Source organism: Zootoca vivipara, chromosome 8 (assembly GCF_963506605.1).
Source record: "Zootoca vivipara chromosome 8, rZooViv1.1, whole genome shotgun sequence".
Classification (NCBI taxonomy): Eukaryota; Metazoa; Chordata; class Lepidosauria; order Squamata; family Lacertidae; genus Zootoca; species Zootoca vivipara.
In genome coordinates, this window is record NC_083283.1 from 62,295,324 (window position 1) to 62,314,945 (window position 19,622).

A 19,622-nucleotide genomic window follows, 5' to 3' on the forward strand; every position below is an offset into this window, starting at 1 on the left:
AGTGAGAAGAATCTATATATATTAATGCTGGGATGAAACAAGACTATTTTGTTTCATTTCTACTTTTACTATTGCCCAAAAGGACTTCAATTTTTGCCTATTGTTTTGGTCCAAGCACAGGACTTTAATGACCTTGCAGACAATAATTCTGCATCACCCTGCATTTAAAGGTGAAACAAGTAATATGTGCAAACAAAAGAAATACAGTCATACCTCGGGTTAAGTACGCTTCAGGTTGAGTACTTTCAATTTAAGTACTCCGCGGACCCGTCTGGAATGGATTAATCTACTTTCCATTACTTTCAATGGGAAAGTTCGCTTCAGGTTAAGTACATTTCAGGTTAACTACGGACTTCCAGAACCAATTAAGTACTTAACCTGAGGTACCACTGTACTAGGGTTAAGTGTGCATATAAAGTCATCTATTGGTGAAAACAGTGCTTTTTTTCCTAACAAAATGTTTAGAGGTACTCTCATTATCCTATTCATATTGAAATACTTAGATTCACAAAACGTTTATGGGTATGTATACCCCTGTGTCCCCCCAGAAAAAAAGCACTGGGTGAAAATAACATACAGAAATGAATTCTGTTATGGGAAATTGTATACAAAAATGTGTATATTGATATGGAATGCGGAGAGCCAAATTTAAGATTGGGAAAAAATGAGAAACAGAGAGAAACTGAAATTGACAGATTCACTCATCCATTGCTGAAAGGCATGCTGAAGCTTCATCGTTCCACTTCACATGTTTATGTGCCCTTTTCTTGTCTATGCTGGTTGCTTCAAAGTTTGAGTCAAATGACTGTGCCAGGCATGATACTAATCAGTCAACGCGGCAAGGCGTTACCATTCTTTTTGCTGCACCACTGTATACATCCATAACATTCCTACAGCGACATTTTAAAATTAAACTTATTTTGTCGTGTATTGCAGCTTGTTGGATGTGAACAGTATCTTAGAACTACAAATTGCGAGAGAGAGAATTTCTCCCGGCAAAAAGAATCTACTGCATTCTTTCTTTTTCTAGAAAAACCAGATGAAGACGCTTTAGATTCTGCGTGGCCTGCTGGCTTTACCAAGACAAGTGGACTTTGTGAGGAAGGTGATGATGAAGACACACTCCCTTACATCGAGCAGTTTGAGAAGAGTGTTCAAGATGAGATTATTCTCCTTGACAACTTTCCACTGAAACAGGTGAGCGCCGAGTACCAACACCCCTAAGGGAGAGTACACCCAACATGCTCTTAAACATGCTCTGTGGCGACAGAAAAATGAACATCTTTTGGCAGAGAGCCGAGGGGGGTGGGCTGGGTGAGAGCCAATAAACTAAAAAAGACAAAAAAAGACAGAGATGCTGTTTGCAGGGGTTCCTTCCCTTGAAGGATCAGGCTTGGAATTGCTCTGGACAGGAAAAGCATGGAGGAATGGGGCACCCAGTTATGGTGGTCATGGTTGGGGAAAGCCTGACAAAGATGGGTCATGTAGCAGAGGGAGAAGGGGAGAAGTGAAGTCATAGCAGCGAAGCCAACCCACCACTCCTACTGCTGTGTCCCCCTGCTGCCTTACTTCTCTCTCTCTTGGTTACTGGCAGTGACGTCCCCATTAGGAAGCCACTTAAGTAACACTGCTCCATTCTTCTCTTGCCCTACGAGCTGCTACTGAGAGGGGCTGCTTTATCCATGAACAAGGGCTCTGTGGAGCCATACTGGGGTGAGGCTATCTTCTTCTATTTGTCCCCATGTCAGTTTCAGCTTATTGGTTAATTTTTCTAGTAAGGCTGTTTCCCATATTATTTGGTGCCATTGGTCCATGCTTACTCCTGACAGGTATCTCCCATACCTGCCAAGTCTCCCGCTGAAAAATGCAGGATCAGCAGCGCGTAGAAGCGACTTCCGGTGCTGCTCTGCTCGATTTCCGGTGCCCACACATGGGAAGAGTGGCACCCAAAATGGAGGCTCCCTGGCAGGTAGGAAATCCAGGGGATTTCCGGGATTTTTCTCCATTTGGGAGAACAGCAGGAAACGGATTAAAATCCGGGGGTTTCCCGCGAAAAACGGGATACTTGGCAGCTAAGGTCTCTCCAGTGTCTGGTCATGGTGTTTCTGGCTACTGAGATTAAATGGGTTATGAGTTCTTTGTGGTGTAAGTGGGCATTATTGTCTTGGAAGATGTTTAGTAAGGCCAGTTCTGGGGTTATTTCTAATGTTTGCTTGGTTATTTTACATATTTCTCGTATGGTTGTCGTCCAAAACACCCACCCACCCCACTCACACACGAAACAAAGATCACCACAGCCAACCACAAATGAACAACCATACCCTAGGCCAACCCCAACATTTCTTACCTCCAAAGGGAACACAAGCGAACAGCAGAGAACCTGCACAAGCAACGCTGACAAAAAACCCCACATAAATTAAGTAAAATAGAAACATCGTCACCCACCCTCACCCCACCCCACCCATCTTTTCCCCATCTACCTCTTTTCCCCTTTTCTTCCCAATGTCTCAACAAATGAAACTGATTTGTAATAATGTTATGAGAGACATTGCACATATTTTTGTAAATCAAGAAAATCTTTAATAAGCAAACAAACAAACAAAGGCTCTGTGAGTTATACAATTCTGAGCTCCAAGAGAGGTTTGGTTATTAAGGGTTTAGGTGATTGCAATGTTTAACTGATGCATTTAAAATTTTTACATTGTAATATTGCATGCTTTTAAAATGTTTATATCGTTTTATCATTTGATGCTTACCATCCTGTGCTCCTTTAGGAGGAAAGGAGAGAGGAACATTTAATAATCAGTAAAATAAAATAAACAAATGTCTATAATTGTGAGTTGCCTGGGGGACCTTGTATAAGCATCACATAAAATCATATAACAACAACAGAACAACAATATAATAATGTTGTGAAATAAAATTCTGTCCCTTAAATATAACACTAAAAATCTTTAAACTTTTCAAGAGCATCATCATGTTATGAAAAATAATAATTATGATACTACGGTACACAGTCTAACAAATACATAGAAGCAATAAATTCTCAGTCTAATGCCTTTTTATGCCATGAGATATACACGGGTTTGATTTAATTTTTTTTTAAAAATGCAGCCATCAGTAAAAGCTAATTTTTACCACAAAGTCCCATGCCGTAGCCTATCACAATAGGCATTTGAATGTTTATGAAGTCTCATCTGTAACCATTGAATACCTTTCCTTAACTGGCAAGGGAGGGTTTGAATCCACATGTAATAGAACATATAGAATTTAATTAGCTCTTAATAGTCGCAAGTGGAAGAGATAATTATTTAATTGGGTTTTTACCTTTTTATGGTAGTCTTAATTGATTTGTCACTTGCCTTCAGGTACTGACTCAAAGGTATTACATTACTTAACATGATACCTTGGGGGTTTCTACCTCCTGCCACGATTGTCTGCAATCTTCTCCACTTGGACATACCACTACCCCTTAAAATAGAAAGATATGCAAAGATAGAACAATCTAAAAATAAGCTAGTGGTAAAATATATATTGCTCTGGTTTTGACAGTGGGAAACACCAGAGATGCATAATGTTAGCACCTTTATCTCTCCCTGAACCAAACAATTTTGCCTCTACAGTAGTATTCAAAGATCCCCAAACTGTTTTATATTCAGATAATCAGATAGTCAAGCAGATATATCCTCTGTGTTTTGTTTTGTAGTTTTGAGAAGAACCTGTATTCCACCAGCCCTTTGATGTAGTTTCCCATCTGAATTCATTTTCAAAACCCTGCCTTTTTATTCGCAAATATCACACAAATAAAACAGACATAAATAAACATCTAGAAATATCTATATATGTGAAAAATATTACTTCTAATTATGCTTTCATGTCATTAATGAGTTTGATAGCATGATTTGACAGTGTAGTTATTGAGAAGTTCTGTTCAATTCAATGAGACTTAAACCCAGGTAAGTATGTTTGCAACCTAAGAGTACACTCTAATCCAGGGGGTCAGCAAACTTTTTCAGCAGGGGGCCGGTACACTGTCCCTCAGACCTTGTGGGGGGCCGGACTATATTTTGGGAAAAAATATGAACGAATTCCTATGCCCCACAAATAACCCAGAGATGCATTTAAAATAAAAGGACACATTCTACTCATGTAAAAACATGCTGATTTCTGGACCGTCCGCGGGCCGGATCTAGAAGGCGATTGGGCCGCATCCGGCCCCCGGGCCTTAGTTTGGGAAGCCCTGCTCTAATCCTAATTACCTGGGTTTAAGCCCACAGAATTGCCTGATGTCTGAGTAGACATGGTGTAAGGTATCCACCATTTTTCTGTCCATTTTGGTTTAACTCTGAGCTTATTCACACTTCCTCTTATCATAGAATCATAGAGTTGGAAAGGACCCTAAGAGTCATCTAGTCCAACCCCTTGCAATGCAGGAATCTCAACTAAAATAATAACAATAATTTATTAAATTTGTATACTGCCCTGTACCCGCAGGTCTCAGGGCGGTTCACAGGATAAAATCATGATATAAAAACACAGAATACATAATCAAAATAAAAACAAGAACAACCCAATGACACTCTCCAGAACAGATGGCTACCCAATCTCTACTTAAAAACCTCCAATGAAGGAGAGTCCACAGCCTTGTCCTGTTGCTTTTTCCAAGGGAAGTTATTATTATTATTTATTATTTATACCCTGCACATCTGGCTAATGTTTTCCCGGCCACTCTGGGCGGCTTCCAACAAATAACAAAATACATTAAAATATCACAGATTAAAAACTTCCCTAAACAGGGCTGCCTTTAGGAAAACCACTCTTTCGTGTTCAAGCAGGCAAAATGGCAATTCAGGTTTTCTCTGGATTGACCTTTGCTCTGATAAAGAGTGGGATTTCCCTGGCAAAGGAGTAGGGCAAGCGGAAAACCACTTTTTTTATTGCGAATTTATTAAAAAAAAGAATTTGAATAAAGGGGGGGGACCCATCGGCTCGCGTTAATAATAATAAAATGGTCATCCATCTTAGTTTACACTCATGGCTTGATATATTCTTGCCAAATGTCCAAACCAAGTTGAGTTTATAAAAAGTACATTAAAATGTAGCATGGGTTCTACATTTTAAGGAAGTGGTGGGTGTTTATCCTTCCAGCCTCAGTCTAAGTCTCTTGGTGACCACAAAGGCTCCCCAAACCCATTTTTGTTATCCTTCCATTAACACCCATACTACAGGAATATAATTTCAACATACACAAACATCCTCAGATATCAAGGGTTTCGCCAATTTAAAATTAATACAGACAACAGCTTCAGACCACAAAGAAAAAAATAACTGCATATGCTCACATCTTATGCCTCAGCAGTTATTTCCAACAACATATCTCCAGCAACTACCTGTATTAGAAAATGGCTTCCTATAAAGACATTGTAGAGTTCAATATGCAGTGCCCAAAGCATGCTTTTATTAATATTAATGCTGTTAATATTAGTATATGGAAGACATGAAGATTTCCTCAGAAAGTTTCTTCCTAAGTGTTGACGAGCAACGTAACAACATGTACAGAACATCAGCACAATAGCTTCACACACACACACACACACAACCCCCCCCCCACAAGTCTGCATGCTGTATTCTAGTGAATAATCTGACTACAGAAATTGCTTTCTCGTGAGGGAAATATTTGTATTTTTAAACTACTTGCATCTTCTTTATCTTGTACAAGCCCGAAACGAACAGTTTTATATTGCAATTTACATAACTGAATTTGGGATTTGTTGAAGAGAAGTGATAGAAATGTGTACATGCTGATTTTCTTTTTCTGAAGACAGAAGTGTTGTTTTTTGTAAATTCTTATGATCACTCAATAGCTATACTATATGTACCAAAAAGATTCAATTGAAATCAATGTAAGGTTGTTCCCAGGGCAAATAATAGCTGTTGGGGTTTAATCAGGATAACAGTACATATACAGTAAGGGTTTAAACCTTCCCAATGTGCCGGTCTCAGTTCTGGTCCACCCACCCTGCCCTAGTCACAGTTACTATTTCAGTTAAGAACTAGACACATTAACTGCACTCACACAATTATCATAATGCCCAGTTTGGGTGTGTAAGAGAACTATATCAAAAACAGGCATATTATAGGTGGAAGGGAAGATAGTCTTTTAAAATTATGTCAATGTCTTTATGAAAATGTGCAAAAAATTGTTATACTAAAAAAGATATGCTTATTAGAATTCTAAAAGTTCAAATGTTTTTTTGTATAGGGTTTAAAACATAAAGGCATTTTCCAGCGCACACAAGAGTTCAGAAGGCGGCTTCCTAAAATCTTTCAAAGGTATGTATTAGTAACAGAAGTCTTTACCCCTTCCATTGCTTTCTACCTGAGAATCCTACTATATACTATATACACCAGTTTGCTAGCAACTGTCAAGTAAGGGAGTTCCTCTCTCCCTTCTGGTAGCTCAACTATAAGAATTAACGGAGCGTTTGGTAGATTTATAGTCCTTTTATTACAGCATTATTTTGCAACCACAGACAGGCAACCCTTCAGAAGGCTATCAGTTGCTTACTCTGACTCCTCCCCACTTCCACAGCAAGAAGCGTGCCAACGGAAGTTCCTCCCCCCTGTGTCTCCTTTGTGCTGTGACATGCTTGGACCTCCAAGTTCAGGGGGAAGGGAGGGGTTTTCCCCCCCACTCTCTATTGATGTATCGCCCAGCTGCTCCCTTCCTTCTGGTTGCTTAGCTACTATCTCATAGCTGGGTAGCTCCTCTCTCAACTGAGCAGCTTCTGTGTCTGCCTGTCTCTCTGCTTCTGGAAATGCTGGAAGCAGGGGTGGGTGGGCGGGCGAATATCCCCCCTCCTCTTCTGTTAGGAGCTGATCTCCCTGTGATTGCATTCCCCAATCTTCTGATCCAGACCAGCCCCTGACATCAACTTTAGTATTTAACTTTTGTTAAAACTTGAGTGCAGTTGACCGTGGCTTAAACCATGAGAAATTGTAATGCTGGTTTCTATGGGCCCTAGTGCAGGGCAGTAATGCTTGGTGTGGTGAGGCAGAGCTATGGGGCCCACCTCCCATCCCTGGGTGACACTGCAGCTTGTCTGGGTGGGGTGGGACAATGGCGAAGCTGAAGCTGTGTTGGGGTTCCACAGACGCATTGGCAGAACCAATCAAACACTCCCACTGGTCCATCCATGCAGTCTCAGGGCAGTCTTGATTCCAACACAGCCTTGCCCCATCTCCATCCTGATTATCTGCTGTATAACTGGTACCAGGATTGTGGCTCTACTGGTATAGAGGCGGCTGCTGATACTGAGGAATATACCGTAGGTGGTGTGACATGGCTTGCTTCTTTGAAAGATTAGGGTTTTCCTTATTAAACATACCACTTGCTTTAGGGGTTTTTGTTCTGTATTACCGTGTCAAAAGCCTCATCTTTCCCACCTAAACTAGCATGCTGCAGTATACACATCTCTCTCCTGTACTTGCGGTGCTTAATGAATTGGAGAGCACAATCCAATTAGGAATGGGACAAGGTTTCTTAGGCTAAGGAATCACTCTCCAGATGATTCTGCGATTGTGAATTCAGCTAGAACAACATAGTAGCAGCAGCGCCTCATTTACAGAAACCTAAATGGCTGGGTACATTTTTAGCCTTCCTTATAGGCCTTAGATACGTCTGTGTTCAAAATTAGAAAATGTCCTCTACTATGTTTCAGAACAGTAGGTCACCTCACCTCCTTTATCTAGCCTGTCTCCCTCATAATTGTTGTAAGTCGCTTTGGGTTGCCTTGGACAAGATAGAGCAACTTAACAAAATAAATAATAGCAATGGTTGACATTTTATAGAAAATAAGCACAATCTAGTACCACAGAGCTGGACAGGTTTCTTTGCTCTTTACCAGAGAGATGAGTGGAAGACCATCTGTATTCCTGGGCTGTTTCCTCCTTTATTTTTGCCACTTAGTGCTCTAGCATGGTACTCTTAGCTGTGCAAATAGGACAGTTCTGCAACGTAGTTAACCCTCAGCAAACAAAAAGTGGGGAGGCAAATATTTAAATCCAAATCTGCACCCTCATAACCCTCACTTAACCTACAGTTGAAAGATAATCAGTTATGCTGACCCTGTAATCTCCATTGTCTTTCCAATAATAGAACTGGCAAAATTTGAGAAGATAGCCGAAATGTATTACTGCGGCAATTCAAAATGCGTATGAGGTTTCACCGGTAGGAAAAGAGGCTAAATTGATTGCTACTCACCAGAATTCAACTTCTGGCTATGTGAAAGAAAAAGGAGAAAAATGTTGCACCCCTAAAAGAGATCAAACAGTGTAATGAAAACTGTTTACCTTCATAATTGTGTATTAGCTGCTAATAAAGGCAATAGATACAGTAGTTTAAAAGTAATAAAATCCACAACAAAGTGTATTTAATTTTAAATTGAATTGCAAGCAAATGGGTGTCCTAATGAACCCCTGTGTCAATGTAGCTCTAACCAAATTAAGTGAAATAATTTCCATCATGAGGAAACTAAATAAGTACAAAGTTTCAAACAGACCATTCTTCCTAGGAAAAGAGATTTTCTCTTTTAAATAGTAAAGTTCACAATACAAGTTGACTCAATTCCACTTTTAGGGCAAATTAGGTTAAGCTTTGTCTAACCTTCAGGTCAAGCTAGAAAGGGATGCCGAAAAAATCCCGAGGTGTTTATTTAGGACTGTGTTTCCCATACTCTCGATGGCTGAAGCATTTTCTCTCTCCATCCCCTGCAATTAAAAGTTGAGGCACACTTTACTATTACATTTGTAAATGCTTACTTGTGGAATATGTACTTGTGATATACCAGGCAGCTTCTTCTGAGGTCATGCTTCATCTAACCCAGGGCCGGCTCTTCATAGACCCCTGGTGGTGCAGTGCACCATGGCGCGGGGCTGGTAAGCTGGGCGCCGGCCTGGGAAGGAAATCAATTGCGCCCTGCGAGGGCGGGGCGGGCGGCGGAGCGATCTCCGCCCCTCAGCACCAGGGCGCGCGATCTGCTCAAGACGGCCCTGATCTAACCTAGAGGTTAGATTACTGCAATATATTAAATGTGGGGCTGCCTCTGAAGACAATTCGGAAACTTCAACTGGTACAGAATCCAGCGGCCAGGTTGCTCATCGCGGTTAAGGCAATTTGAGCATATAATGCCATACCTGGCCCAACTGCCAATTAGTTTCCGGGCCCAGTTAAAAGTTCTGGTTTTGATCTATAAAGCTTTAAATGGTTCAGGACCACAATCCCTCAAGGACTGCCTCTCCCCATATGAACTGACCCAGACCCTGTGATAATCATCTGAAGCCACAGACTGATTTTAGGAACACAGATATTTTGTTTATCTTGTGCCAGCTTTAGGGAAGCTTTTTAGTTGGGTCAGTGTGCAGAAAAAAAACGGCTGCAAGATTTCCCCTTGTTCATTATTAGTCTTTGGAGATGATTCACACAATCATTTTAAAATAAATAAATACAGTCAGACCTTCTTGGTCAAACTAGGTTGAGTGTGAGGCTTTACAATCTTCCAAGTAAGTGGTTATAGGAATATATATTGCTGGTTTGCAGGCTTCCAGCAAGAGTTTGGATGAGAAATTGTCTGAAACTGAACACAGTCATCTCTCTCTGTAATATATATATATATATATAGCTGACTATACTCTTGCTGTCTCTCTCTCAAAAAGGTGATGTCCTTCCCCTTGTGGGAGTGTTGTGGGTAACAGGAGAGGATATACAGTATTGATTAATATTATCCTTCCTAACTCACGCTAGCAAGTTTCTTCACACAGCAGAGTGCATTTTTACACACCAAGAAAGCTGGTTGCAGACTCGTGTGAGTCTCTTAAGAGTCTCCTAAAAGAATAAAGAAACAACAGTCTTATTCATAAGTAACAAAAAGTAGTTTTACTCGTGATCAGGCAGAGCACAGTGTGATTCCTGAAGGCAGGCTTTAGGCTTAAAGTTACAAATATGTACAAACAGGTTTACCCCATATGGGAGATAACCTAGGGACTGCTGGCTGACAGCCAGCAGTGCAGTCCAGGTGAAGCAGGAAGCAGGCAGGATTAAAAAGAAGGAAGGTGGCTACGTGACTTGGCCTTTTACCAGGTCTGGAAAGGTCACGCCCACCTACTAGTCACATGCAAAAGGAAGGATGCTCCAGTCAGGTGTAACAAGAAGTTCAGCTGGCTGGACCAACATTCCCTCTAAGCCCCCTCCTCCACTACCGCCATATATCAAGTATCTATGATGTGAGAAGAAGTGTTTCATAGCTTGACGCTACTTCTTCTCAATGGAAGTGGATGGTCACACTCTAGTTTGGCCGTGAAGATAGCTGGCCTGTTTCTATGCACATGTGGGTGGTATCTCCATTCATGCTGTGCTGTTGTTCCAGCACCAGTTCACTGGTGGCTTCTCTTTCCAAGTTGTGATGTTGCCGCAGCACCAGTTGACTGGTGGTTCCTCTGTCCATGCTCTGCTGTCGCTCCAGCACCAATTTCCTGCTCTGTCTGGTGTACAAGCCTGTATTGGCTCCCTGGGTCCTGTGGGCGAAACCTCATGGCCATGGGCCAGTAAATATGAGCTTAAAGTGCTTGCTGGATTGTGGCCCATTGTGTTTTTGGCACCAGTCTAGACTGACAAATGGAAGTTGTGCCATTACCAAAGTCATCCCATTTTATTCCTTCTCCACCTGTCAAAAGCTAAATATCCATCTGCCCTGAAAAGCAATACTCCCTTCACTGCTGCATTCTTTGTAAAACATATTTAAGGAATGCATTAAAATGCATGTAGGTTTCAAGGGTCAACACTTTCTTTAATTTATGCATTTTATTAAATTTCCTACCCTCACTTTCCCTTTGCCACTGAAGCATGGAAGAAAGTCGGGCGTTGAAAGCAGCACCGAATGAAGGAACTGCAGCCAAGTCTAGTAACCTTGCAGGACTGAATAATGGATCTAATGGAGCAGCAGGTCTTTGCTGGGAGGTGAGTCTTTTTGTGTGTCTACTCTTTTTCCTGGGACACAGGTGGCGCTGTGGGTTAAACCACAGAGCCTGGAGCTTGCCGATCAGAAGGTCGGCGGTTCGAATCCCTGCGACGGGGTGTGCTCCCGTTGCTCGGTCCCAGCTCCTGCCAACCTAGCAGTTCAAAAGCACGTCAAAGTGCAAGTAGATAAATAGGTACCGCTGCAGCAGGAAGGTAAACGGAGTTTCCATGTGCTGCTCTGGTTCGCCAGAAGCGGCTTTGTCATGCTGGCCACATGACCTGGAAGCTGTACGCCGTCTCCCTCGGCCAATAATGCGAGATGAGCACCGCAACCCCAGAGTCGGTCACGACTGGACCTAATGGTCAGGGGTCCCTTTACCTTTACCTTTACTCTTTTTCCTAATGTAAATTGCAAACTGACTAGATCAATTATATTGACTCCCTCATATGAAATCCCTTCCCTTCCCATTTAAAAAAATAAACGTATTAGTTTTTCATCAGGATTAAACGTATGCATCCCAGCAGATGCAACTGGATGCTTAAATAGAATGTCTAAAAGCATTAACGATGAATCATTTGGGCAAGGCTGGAGTTCTTCAAAACACTTCCTCGGCACTGGCCAAGCAAAGTCTTTCTGGGGGAGATGAGGGAAGGCGGCGTTGCACCACCATGTAAATGAGACAAGCTTGAGATATGATGAATCTCCTATCTCCTTTTCCTACTCAACTGACACTCGCTTTGAGGGAAGGTTGTAAATGCAAGAGAGATTGTGGTATAATTCCTCAGACTGGCGTTTTTGCCCCCCAGTCACTATTCGATTATCTTCCAAATTGCTGTGTTTCAGAGAGATAAAGATTTTTTATGGCTTGCTGACTTGAAACAACTAGGAGAGCCAGAAAGAGAGAGGGCTAACTGGCCATGCATAGTAATTCCATTGGTAAATGACAAAATCTTTGTTTGTATGACATTTCCAAAATTACTACAGAGGATGAATCTGAAATATAAAATGTCACATTTGGCATGCAAAACTATCAAAATATATTTCAGTATAAAATTCATAGAGGCGTTTAATTTAGAATGTGTTTAATAACTCAGACTGCCTGCATCAGTAATCCTGCCTTGAGGTTTTAGAAAGATTGTCTTATTTCTTCATTCACATGATGTTAATTTTTCTCATGTGTGTGTGTGTGTGTATATAGTCAAAAATATTAAGGTTAAATCTCCATTGTTAATTATTATTTTTCTCATTTAAATTAAAATAATTGTCATTCAGATTAGTTTGTTAAGTACGGTTTGCGTTGAGAAAAAAAAAAAAACCAGAAGAGGTTTAACTGCTTCATGTGTTTATTTAACTGCTTAATTTAAACTCCACAAGCTTTCTATCTATATGGAAATATGTTGTCTCTTTCAGTATAAATCCAAGGTCGGATTTTTTTTTAAAAAAGGAGGGAGATTATTGGTCACTATGAGCTTGGATCATGAGGCTTTGAAACACTTTGGCAAGCGAAGCATATTAAAATAATATGCTGTGTACTGTGCGGTGCCTTCTCTCACAACTGGTTGCTTTACCTTGGAATAAGCAAGGAAACGCTCCAAATTGCTACTGTGGTGATTTGTGGTGGAGTCCTAACCCCAGCTGCTACCCAATGAACTTAATAGTGGGGCTGCTGCCACATCCATAGCTTCACTGAGCCTCCTGGTCAGGAGAGTTCATGTGCAGAAGGCAGATTGCTGCACCTGCAATTGTACTTGGTTGCCACCATGTGATGGCATTGGGCCAGCTCAGGATCCAAGCAATACTGGATTGGCCCGGGCCCTCCCCTTCCTCCTCTTGAATGTCCTGCATGAAGGCATAAAGGTTGCAAGGAACCTACTGGAGGCCCACCTGCCTGCTGCCTATTCAAAGGGAATGCAGTGTGTGAGAAATTCAATGTGACCCCAGGGCTTTCTTGAAACGTCCCCCACTTCTAGCCATCATAGCCATAGAACAAATTGTGAAAAGCTGCCAGCAGTATGGCTTCATGTCAGGAAAAGTGTGCTGTTGCCCATTGCTTGTGGGTAGCGGAGAAATGCAGATGTGATGATATCATTTCACCCTTCCCCAACTGCATGCTCTCAGGCAGGTGTGGCACAGTGGTGTATAAACCTGACCCCATAACACAAACCCGGGACCATAATCAACCCCCCAAATCCCTTGCAAGATTAGGGTGCCTCTTGACCCAACTCTTTAATTTCAGGATCAGTGAAATGATTGTGTAAGAGACAAGTCAGCATTGTTTCCGAGCACAATTCAAGTGTTGGTGCTGAGCTTTAAAGCCCTAAATGACCTCAGTCCAGTATACCTGAAGGAGCGTCTCCACCTCCATCGTTCTGCCTGGACACTGAGGTCCAGCACCGAGGGCCTTCTGGCGGTTCCCTCACACAAGTCTTCAACATCCCTACATGCACTGGGCACATGCATTTGAAAACCCCAGAAGATCTGAAGGGCATTCATAAGCATGTGCAGCTCATTGCTCATATAAAACCTGGTAAGGCCATGGGAAGAGCAGGCATGACCTGACTGGAACCAGATCGCTTTTGATTATGTGCTCTTACTTTTGCAAGCCAAGTGTGTTCCTCTTCTATTTTCTCCCCACTAACAGCCATCTATTCTTCCGTTAGATTGACTGGTCTCAAAGACCTCAGCCCATTCAGATCCAGCTGAAATGCTTACGTGGTGTTAAAGACAAAGTGCCACAAGGCAGCTATGTTCTCAAGGTTTCCCTCCGCGGACAGCTTGGTGGTAAAGTGCTTGACTGGTCTAAAGCAGAAGGTCAGCAGTGGGCTGGAACCACACTGCCCGTCAGACACCATGGGAATTTCTATGATGTGGAGATCTGTTTTCACCAAAGTGTACACACAGTAAGCAAAGTTTCTTCAATGTGCTCTCTTTTGCTTTGATGGTTGAGCATTTAGAAAAGAAAAAAAAAACCACTCAGTGATTTCTTCTTTGGGCTACATATACGTATATTGAATACATTCCGTTATGTTCCTGTTAAAGGTACAGTTTAGGTACTTGCAGGCTCGTCTTTCCTGCCCCATCCACCCAATGCAACCTCCTCCACTCATTTGAAAAATGCCAAATGATATAATGTACTATATCATGCAGCGTTGTCAGCCGAGTTCAGATTTCGTCTGCATTTTTCTTATCTATGCAGCTTGTCAGCTATGTAATTCGATTTGGGTAAAGTAGCTTTAGAATAATAAATGAATGAGTGGGTGTATATAAACACATGAATGCTCAAATCCTTGTCTGAGTTTTGAGCTTCATTGACCCCCATTTGCTAAAAAAGCAGCATTTGGATTATTTTGGAATAAACCCAAGCACACTTGAGGCTCTGTTTTGCGACTGAAGTATACATAGATATTCTGATCCCCGTTGCATGCTGCGTGGGGCAGAATTGTTATGTGCCATTTGCTCTGGCGGCATTGAGACAAATGTCTGCAACTGGTTGAATCATTTGATTTGGAAGAAATTTGTCTGATAAGCATGAGCTTCCTCCCTGCTCCTGAATGATTTTGATTCCTGCGGAAAGAGCCTTGTGCGATTGCTGTTATTTAAAGCCATATACAATGCTTTAGTGAATAAATTCATGGATAGGGAATTTGTGACTCTCCAGATGTTGTTGGACTACAACTTCTAACATGCCTCACCATTGTCCCTAATGTTGTAGTCCAACAACATCTGGAAAGTCAGTGGTTCCTCACATCTGGAATAACCGTTGCTCGTTGGTTGATCGGAGAGGAGAGCAGAGCAGAACAGCCACTGTGAGCTGATGCATTGATACATGTTATGATTTTGTGTGTTTAGACCCAGAGACCTCCCCCCTAAATAAATTCACACTTGACTCAAATTTTTGTTTTGGTTTTTGGCAGAATTTAGGCCACAACTTTATTGATTACAGAAAGTGAGTGGTTGCATAGGCACTGGTTCGACTAGCTCCTGGCACCCTTGCAGGTAGTGCTGACCCAGGGCACCAGCATAGGTCAGCCAAGGATAGGCGAAAAGCTGGGAGCATATCATGTTCGCCACCCAGATGTCCCCCTGCACGCAGGCATGCACACAACCCCCTCTCAGGGGTTGACCAAACCATTTGAGTCCCTGGATTCCTTTAACAGAATACCCTTCACATAGGGATGGCAAGACCGTTCTCCCATCCCTATCAACTGAACCAGAGCCTATCCGCCACACGTGCACCCGTGCTCGCCGCCAACCACTCACACCTATAACCAATCCCTTAACCCCGCTGACACAGCGATCAGCCACAAATCACGGAAGGTAATTTGTGGCCCAAGGCCATAACGTTCTTGGCCACTGCGCTCTGGATACGCCTCCTGGCCCTCTCTGTGGCACCTGGGAATCGCTACCACGCCACACACCTCGCTGCAACAGCTGCGACCAAAAAAATTTGAGTCCAGAAAGAGCTGCCTTCAACTCTTTGAAGTCCTCCTGCATGAGGGTCCACAGGCTCAAGCCGGGAGCTTCCGGCAAGTCGTTCTCACCCAGCTGCACCACCATTGCCGCAGGCGTGCCTTCCACAGACACCTTCGCTTGCACTATCGGGAGAAGCTTCTCCCAACGCATTCCTTGTCTGGACACCCAGGAGACACACATGTGGTCGGGGAGTCCGAGCCTGCGTCTGAATCCAGACTCCACCGCCCTCCTGCTGGCCCAGTGGACAATGTTGTGCCCGACTATTCAGATGTGCAGGGTAGGCGGACCTAGGAATGAACAAAACAACATTAGCAACTGCATCTGAACATAACCCCTGCATGCTTCAGATTTCCAGTGGCCCAGATCCTTAATCCTGTCAACGGACAGGCCCCAATGCAAGGTACCACTGTAATGGGATAGTCTTATGATCATAATTTGCTTTTCTGGTCTCAGTGTAATAACAGTTTTATAGCTTTAGTGCATGTAAATTTTGTTTTCATCATTTCCCTGTCAAAAGTATTGTATTCTTTCTATTTATTTATTTACATTTATAGGCCACAGTGTTTGGTGCAATCTACATTAGGCAGTTTGCATATCCTGAAAACACAATGCAATTCAAAACAAATCTAGACAACTTAAATAACAGCAGCACACAATTATTTAAAAAAGAAGGGCCAGTTAAAAATAAATAAAACAGCAGTATAGATCCCAGCTGCTAAAAAAAGAGCTATACATTCTAAAACAGCTCTCTAATTTAAGCTCATCAAATAAAGGTCTAAATTAGGAAAAGCAGCTTAAAATAAATAGGTTTTAAAAACCCGCTTAAAGATTTTGCTGAGTTTTGCTCTTCCTGAGCCTTTTTGCTGTGCTTCAGATGTGTAATCTTTACCTGTTCCATGCTTGTTCTAGCTGTGTAATTTCTCTGCTTTTTTTGCTGAAATAGTTAAATTACAGTAAAAGAGTGGATTACTCTACACACTGTAAGTATCGGATAGCAAAACTATTGTGCATTTTGTAGCTATGATCCCTATAAAATAGTGGGGTTGGGGCCACTTGGCTTGGTGTTTCAGCTGTGAGCAAAATGCACCCTACATATGTTCAGAAGTACCGTACTTTCCTTTCTGGAAAAGGTTCCAGGGAAGACTAGTTCCCTATCATAGATATCCCTGGTTTGGTAGATATGCCTGGTAAAGGCAAAGGTAAAGGGACCCCTGACCATTAGGTCCATTCGTGACCGACTCTGGGGTTGCGGCGCTCATCTCACTTTATTGGCCGAGGGAGCCGGTGTACAGCTTCCAGGTCATGTGGCCAGCATGACAAAGCCACTTCTGGCGAACCAGAGCAGCGCATGGAAACGCCGTTTACCTTTCCGCTCTAGCGGTACCTATTTATCTACTTGCACTTTGATGTGCTTTTGAACTGCTAAGTTGGCAGGAGCTGGGACCGAGCAACGGGAGCTCACCCTGCCGCAGGGATTCGAACCGCTGTCCTTCTGATCGGCAAGCCCTAGGCTCTGTGGTTTAACCCACAGGGCTACCAGCATCCCAGATATGCCTGGTAGAGACCCCATTAAGCTAAGATTATTCGGTGGGTAATGGAGGCTAGGAGAGCCTATGAGCATGCAATCTGCTTTGGGGAATAAATACTAGGAATAAAGGAATCTGTCAACTGTGATTTTTCTGTTCCTATTTTTTCAGTCTTAAGTTCAGTTCTTCACATTTCCAGATCAGTTTCATAAATGTGTGTGTGTGTGTGTGTGTGTGTGTGTGTGTGTGTGTGTCCTTATAAAAGTTCAGCCGTATTTTAGTGTGCATTTTTGTTTGCAATTTTGCCTAGTGTGTACAATTTTTGCAATTTGTCCTAACATGATGAACATTTGTATGTTACTTTAGTTAATGTGTGTATTTTATGCATATAGGTGGAGACCATTTTGTGCATGTCCAATTGGCGCAAGACCACCAATGCATGTACTGTTTTTAAACCGGGAGGTTTAAAAAATGGGGGGAGTAACAGGATGTTGCGGGCTTATGCACACTCCACCGATATGCTATATGCTTGGGGGCTAGGAATGCAACCCTGTGCAAACAGGGAGTTCCTTATAGCTTCATATTTTTGTACACTCCCCCCCCCCCCCCGTTGGAGGAATGCACTGCTAAATTTGAAAAAATGTGGCTCTCCAAGGACAGCTGCATTTTGGCTCATTTATTGTTTTCAGAAGTACAAATTAGGCAAGTTCACATTAAAATGCGACCTGAACTGAATTTCTCACCCATCTCTAATATTCAGATTTATTTATTTAAAATTTATATACTGCCCTTCATCCAAAATCAACCTCCCCCCTCCTATTACTAAATTACAATAAAGGAACTTCAGGGAAAACATTCATGTGACAAAGAATGTACTTTGACTCTTAAACAGCAAATTCTTTGGGACAAGGACACACCTTTTGCCTATGCCATTCTGTAATGAGCCTCAAAATTGATGGTGCCGTAGTGATAAGAAATAAAAATAAAGCATAAAAGCAATCCTTAGACTAGAATGGAGATATGGGTAGTCTGTACCGAAAGGTATATGTGTATATATTCCAAAATGTATTTGGGACGCCTGTTCTTGGTGGATTAAAGTTGGTTTGCAGCTTAAACTCATATTGCCAAGTTACGATTGACCCTTAGAGAAGAAGTTCACCTGAGCAAATGGGAGTTTAGTTTTTTCCCTTCTTTAAAATGTTGTCCAGCAAGTGCAGAAAGACCGAGATAGGTGAAATGCAGTGCTCGTTCCTTGGGATTTGTTACAGGAGAAAATACCCGACAGCTAATGTGAAGGGTAGAGTTTTGTTTTCATTGGCTATAATGCAGAAACTGGGGTACAAGACAAATAAGGTGAAAAATAAAACATGCATGCCTGATGTTGAAAGACAGCATGCTTGTAACTAATACATTAGAGATATTGTTCCAGAGCGCTACATCCTTCCAAAAATAATAGTTCTCTCATGTCGACAAAGTTTGTGTCGGCATGGGTTACCTGCTGCATACAGAAAGTGCTGGTCATGTAAGCTAGAACTGCCTGGGGGCTAGTCTGACTTGAACGTCCGACCTTTCCCCCAAAATATTTTTTGTTCATTAATCAGTGCTTCTTGCCTAAGCTTGTTAGTTTCCTTTCCTTCTCCCTCTCCCTTTCACCATCCCCTTGGCTTAAATTGTCAGGTTCCCTTAACTCTTGAGTGATAGCAGCGAGGTTTCATTTGAATGGTTTCCTGTAATCTTCTACAAAGGCATGACGGTTGGCTGTCCTTAAAGTAAAATGTCGGGTATACATGCATGTACAGCAGCATACAGCATAAGTGAGATGGGAGGAAAACTTGATTTGCAGTTGATCGCGAAAGCTTGCAAGGTAGGATCAGTTGGATTGGGGACTTGGGGGGCCACTGGGGTGGTGTAAGCTTCACGGGAGTGGGGGGATCAGAACTCAGTTTCTTCTCTCAAGAGATTAATGTTTTTGAACCCATGTGAATTCCTCCTTGGTCATACAACCTGTGGTTTTATATGGCCACACAAGGGACTCAGCTACAGTAGTCAAGAAACAGCATTTTGGATGCAACACCAGATAGGGGGAAAAATTATAAGTGATTTTCCATAGCGTTTTTTCTTCTGTTACAGTATAGCAATTTAATTTCTGACTTATTTATAGCATGTTCCCCCCCCCCTATGTGTAGATCCAACCAAGGTGTACATGCCTGTGATTAATTATTGTGGCAGTTCACTTCCTGGGAGGGGGTTTATGAAGACCCAATCATGGGGGAAGGGAGAGACTGTTCTCATATGGTTTTGGATCTCATGCTAATGGAAAGAGATTTTTTAAAAAATTCCAATAGAAGAGGGTGTGTCCCCCAATTCCAGTCACACCTACCACACAGCATTATAGCTATTTCATAGGTTGACGTTCTGTGGTTTACCATACCTATTCATCCTTTCTCAAACTTAGAAAAAGTACCGGTATGTATAAAAAAAGTTCCCAGACAGCTATGAACATAGCAACAACTATCCAACAGTAGATACCCATGACAACCACTCCAAAATGTACAGTTGTCTAAAATCAGGCATAGGCAAACTCGGCCCTCCAGATGTTTGGAGACTA

The 19,622-nt window shown here is 42.2% G+C and overlaps 1 protein-coding gene across 1 annotated transcript in view; it reads left to right on the plus strand.

Moving 5' to 3' along the window:
- The window catches only part of LOC118090247 (uncharacterized), a gene marked incomplete at its 5' end in the record, with an annotated part of 91,294 nt that overhangs the window by 14,741 nt on the left and 56,931 nt on the right, over nt 1–19,622 (plus strand). Inside the window, 4 exons of the mRNA XM_060278222.1 lie at nt 1,031–1,197; nt 6,263–6,333; nt 10,900–11,014; nt 13,676–13,915. Coding sequence (XP_060134205.1) covers nt 1,031–1,197; nt 6,263–6,333; nt 10,900–11,014; nt 13,676–13,915 — 593 coding nt within the window. The remainder of the gene's footprint in view (nt 1–1,030; nt 1,198–6,262; nt 6,334–10,899; nt 11,015–13,675; nt 13,916–19,622) is intronic.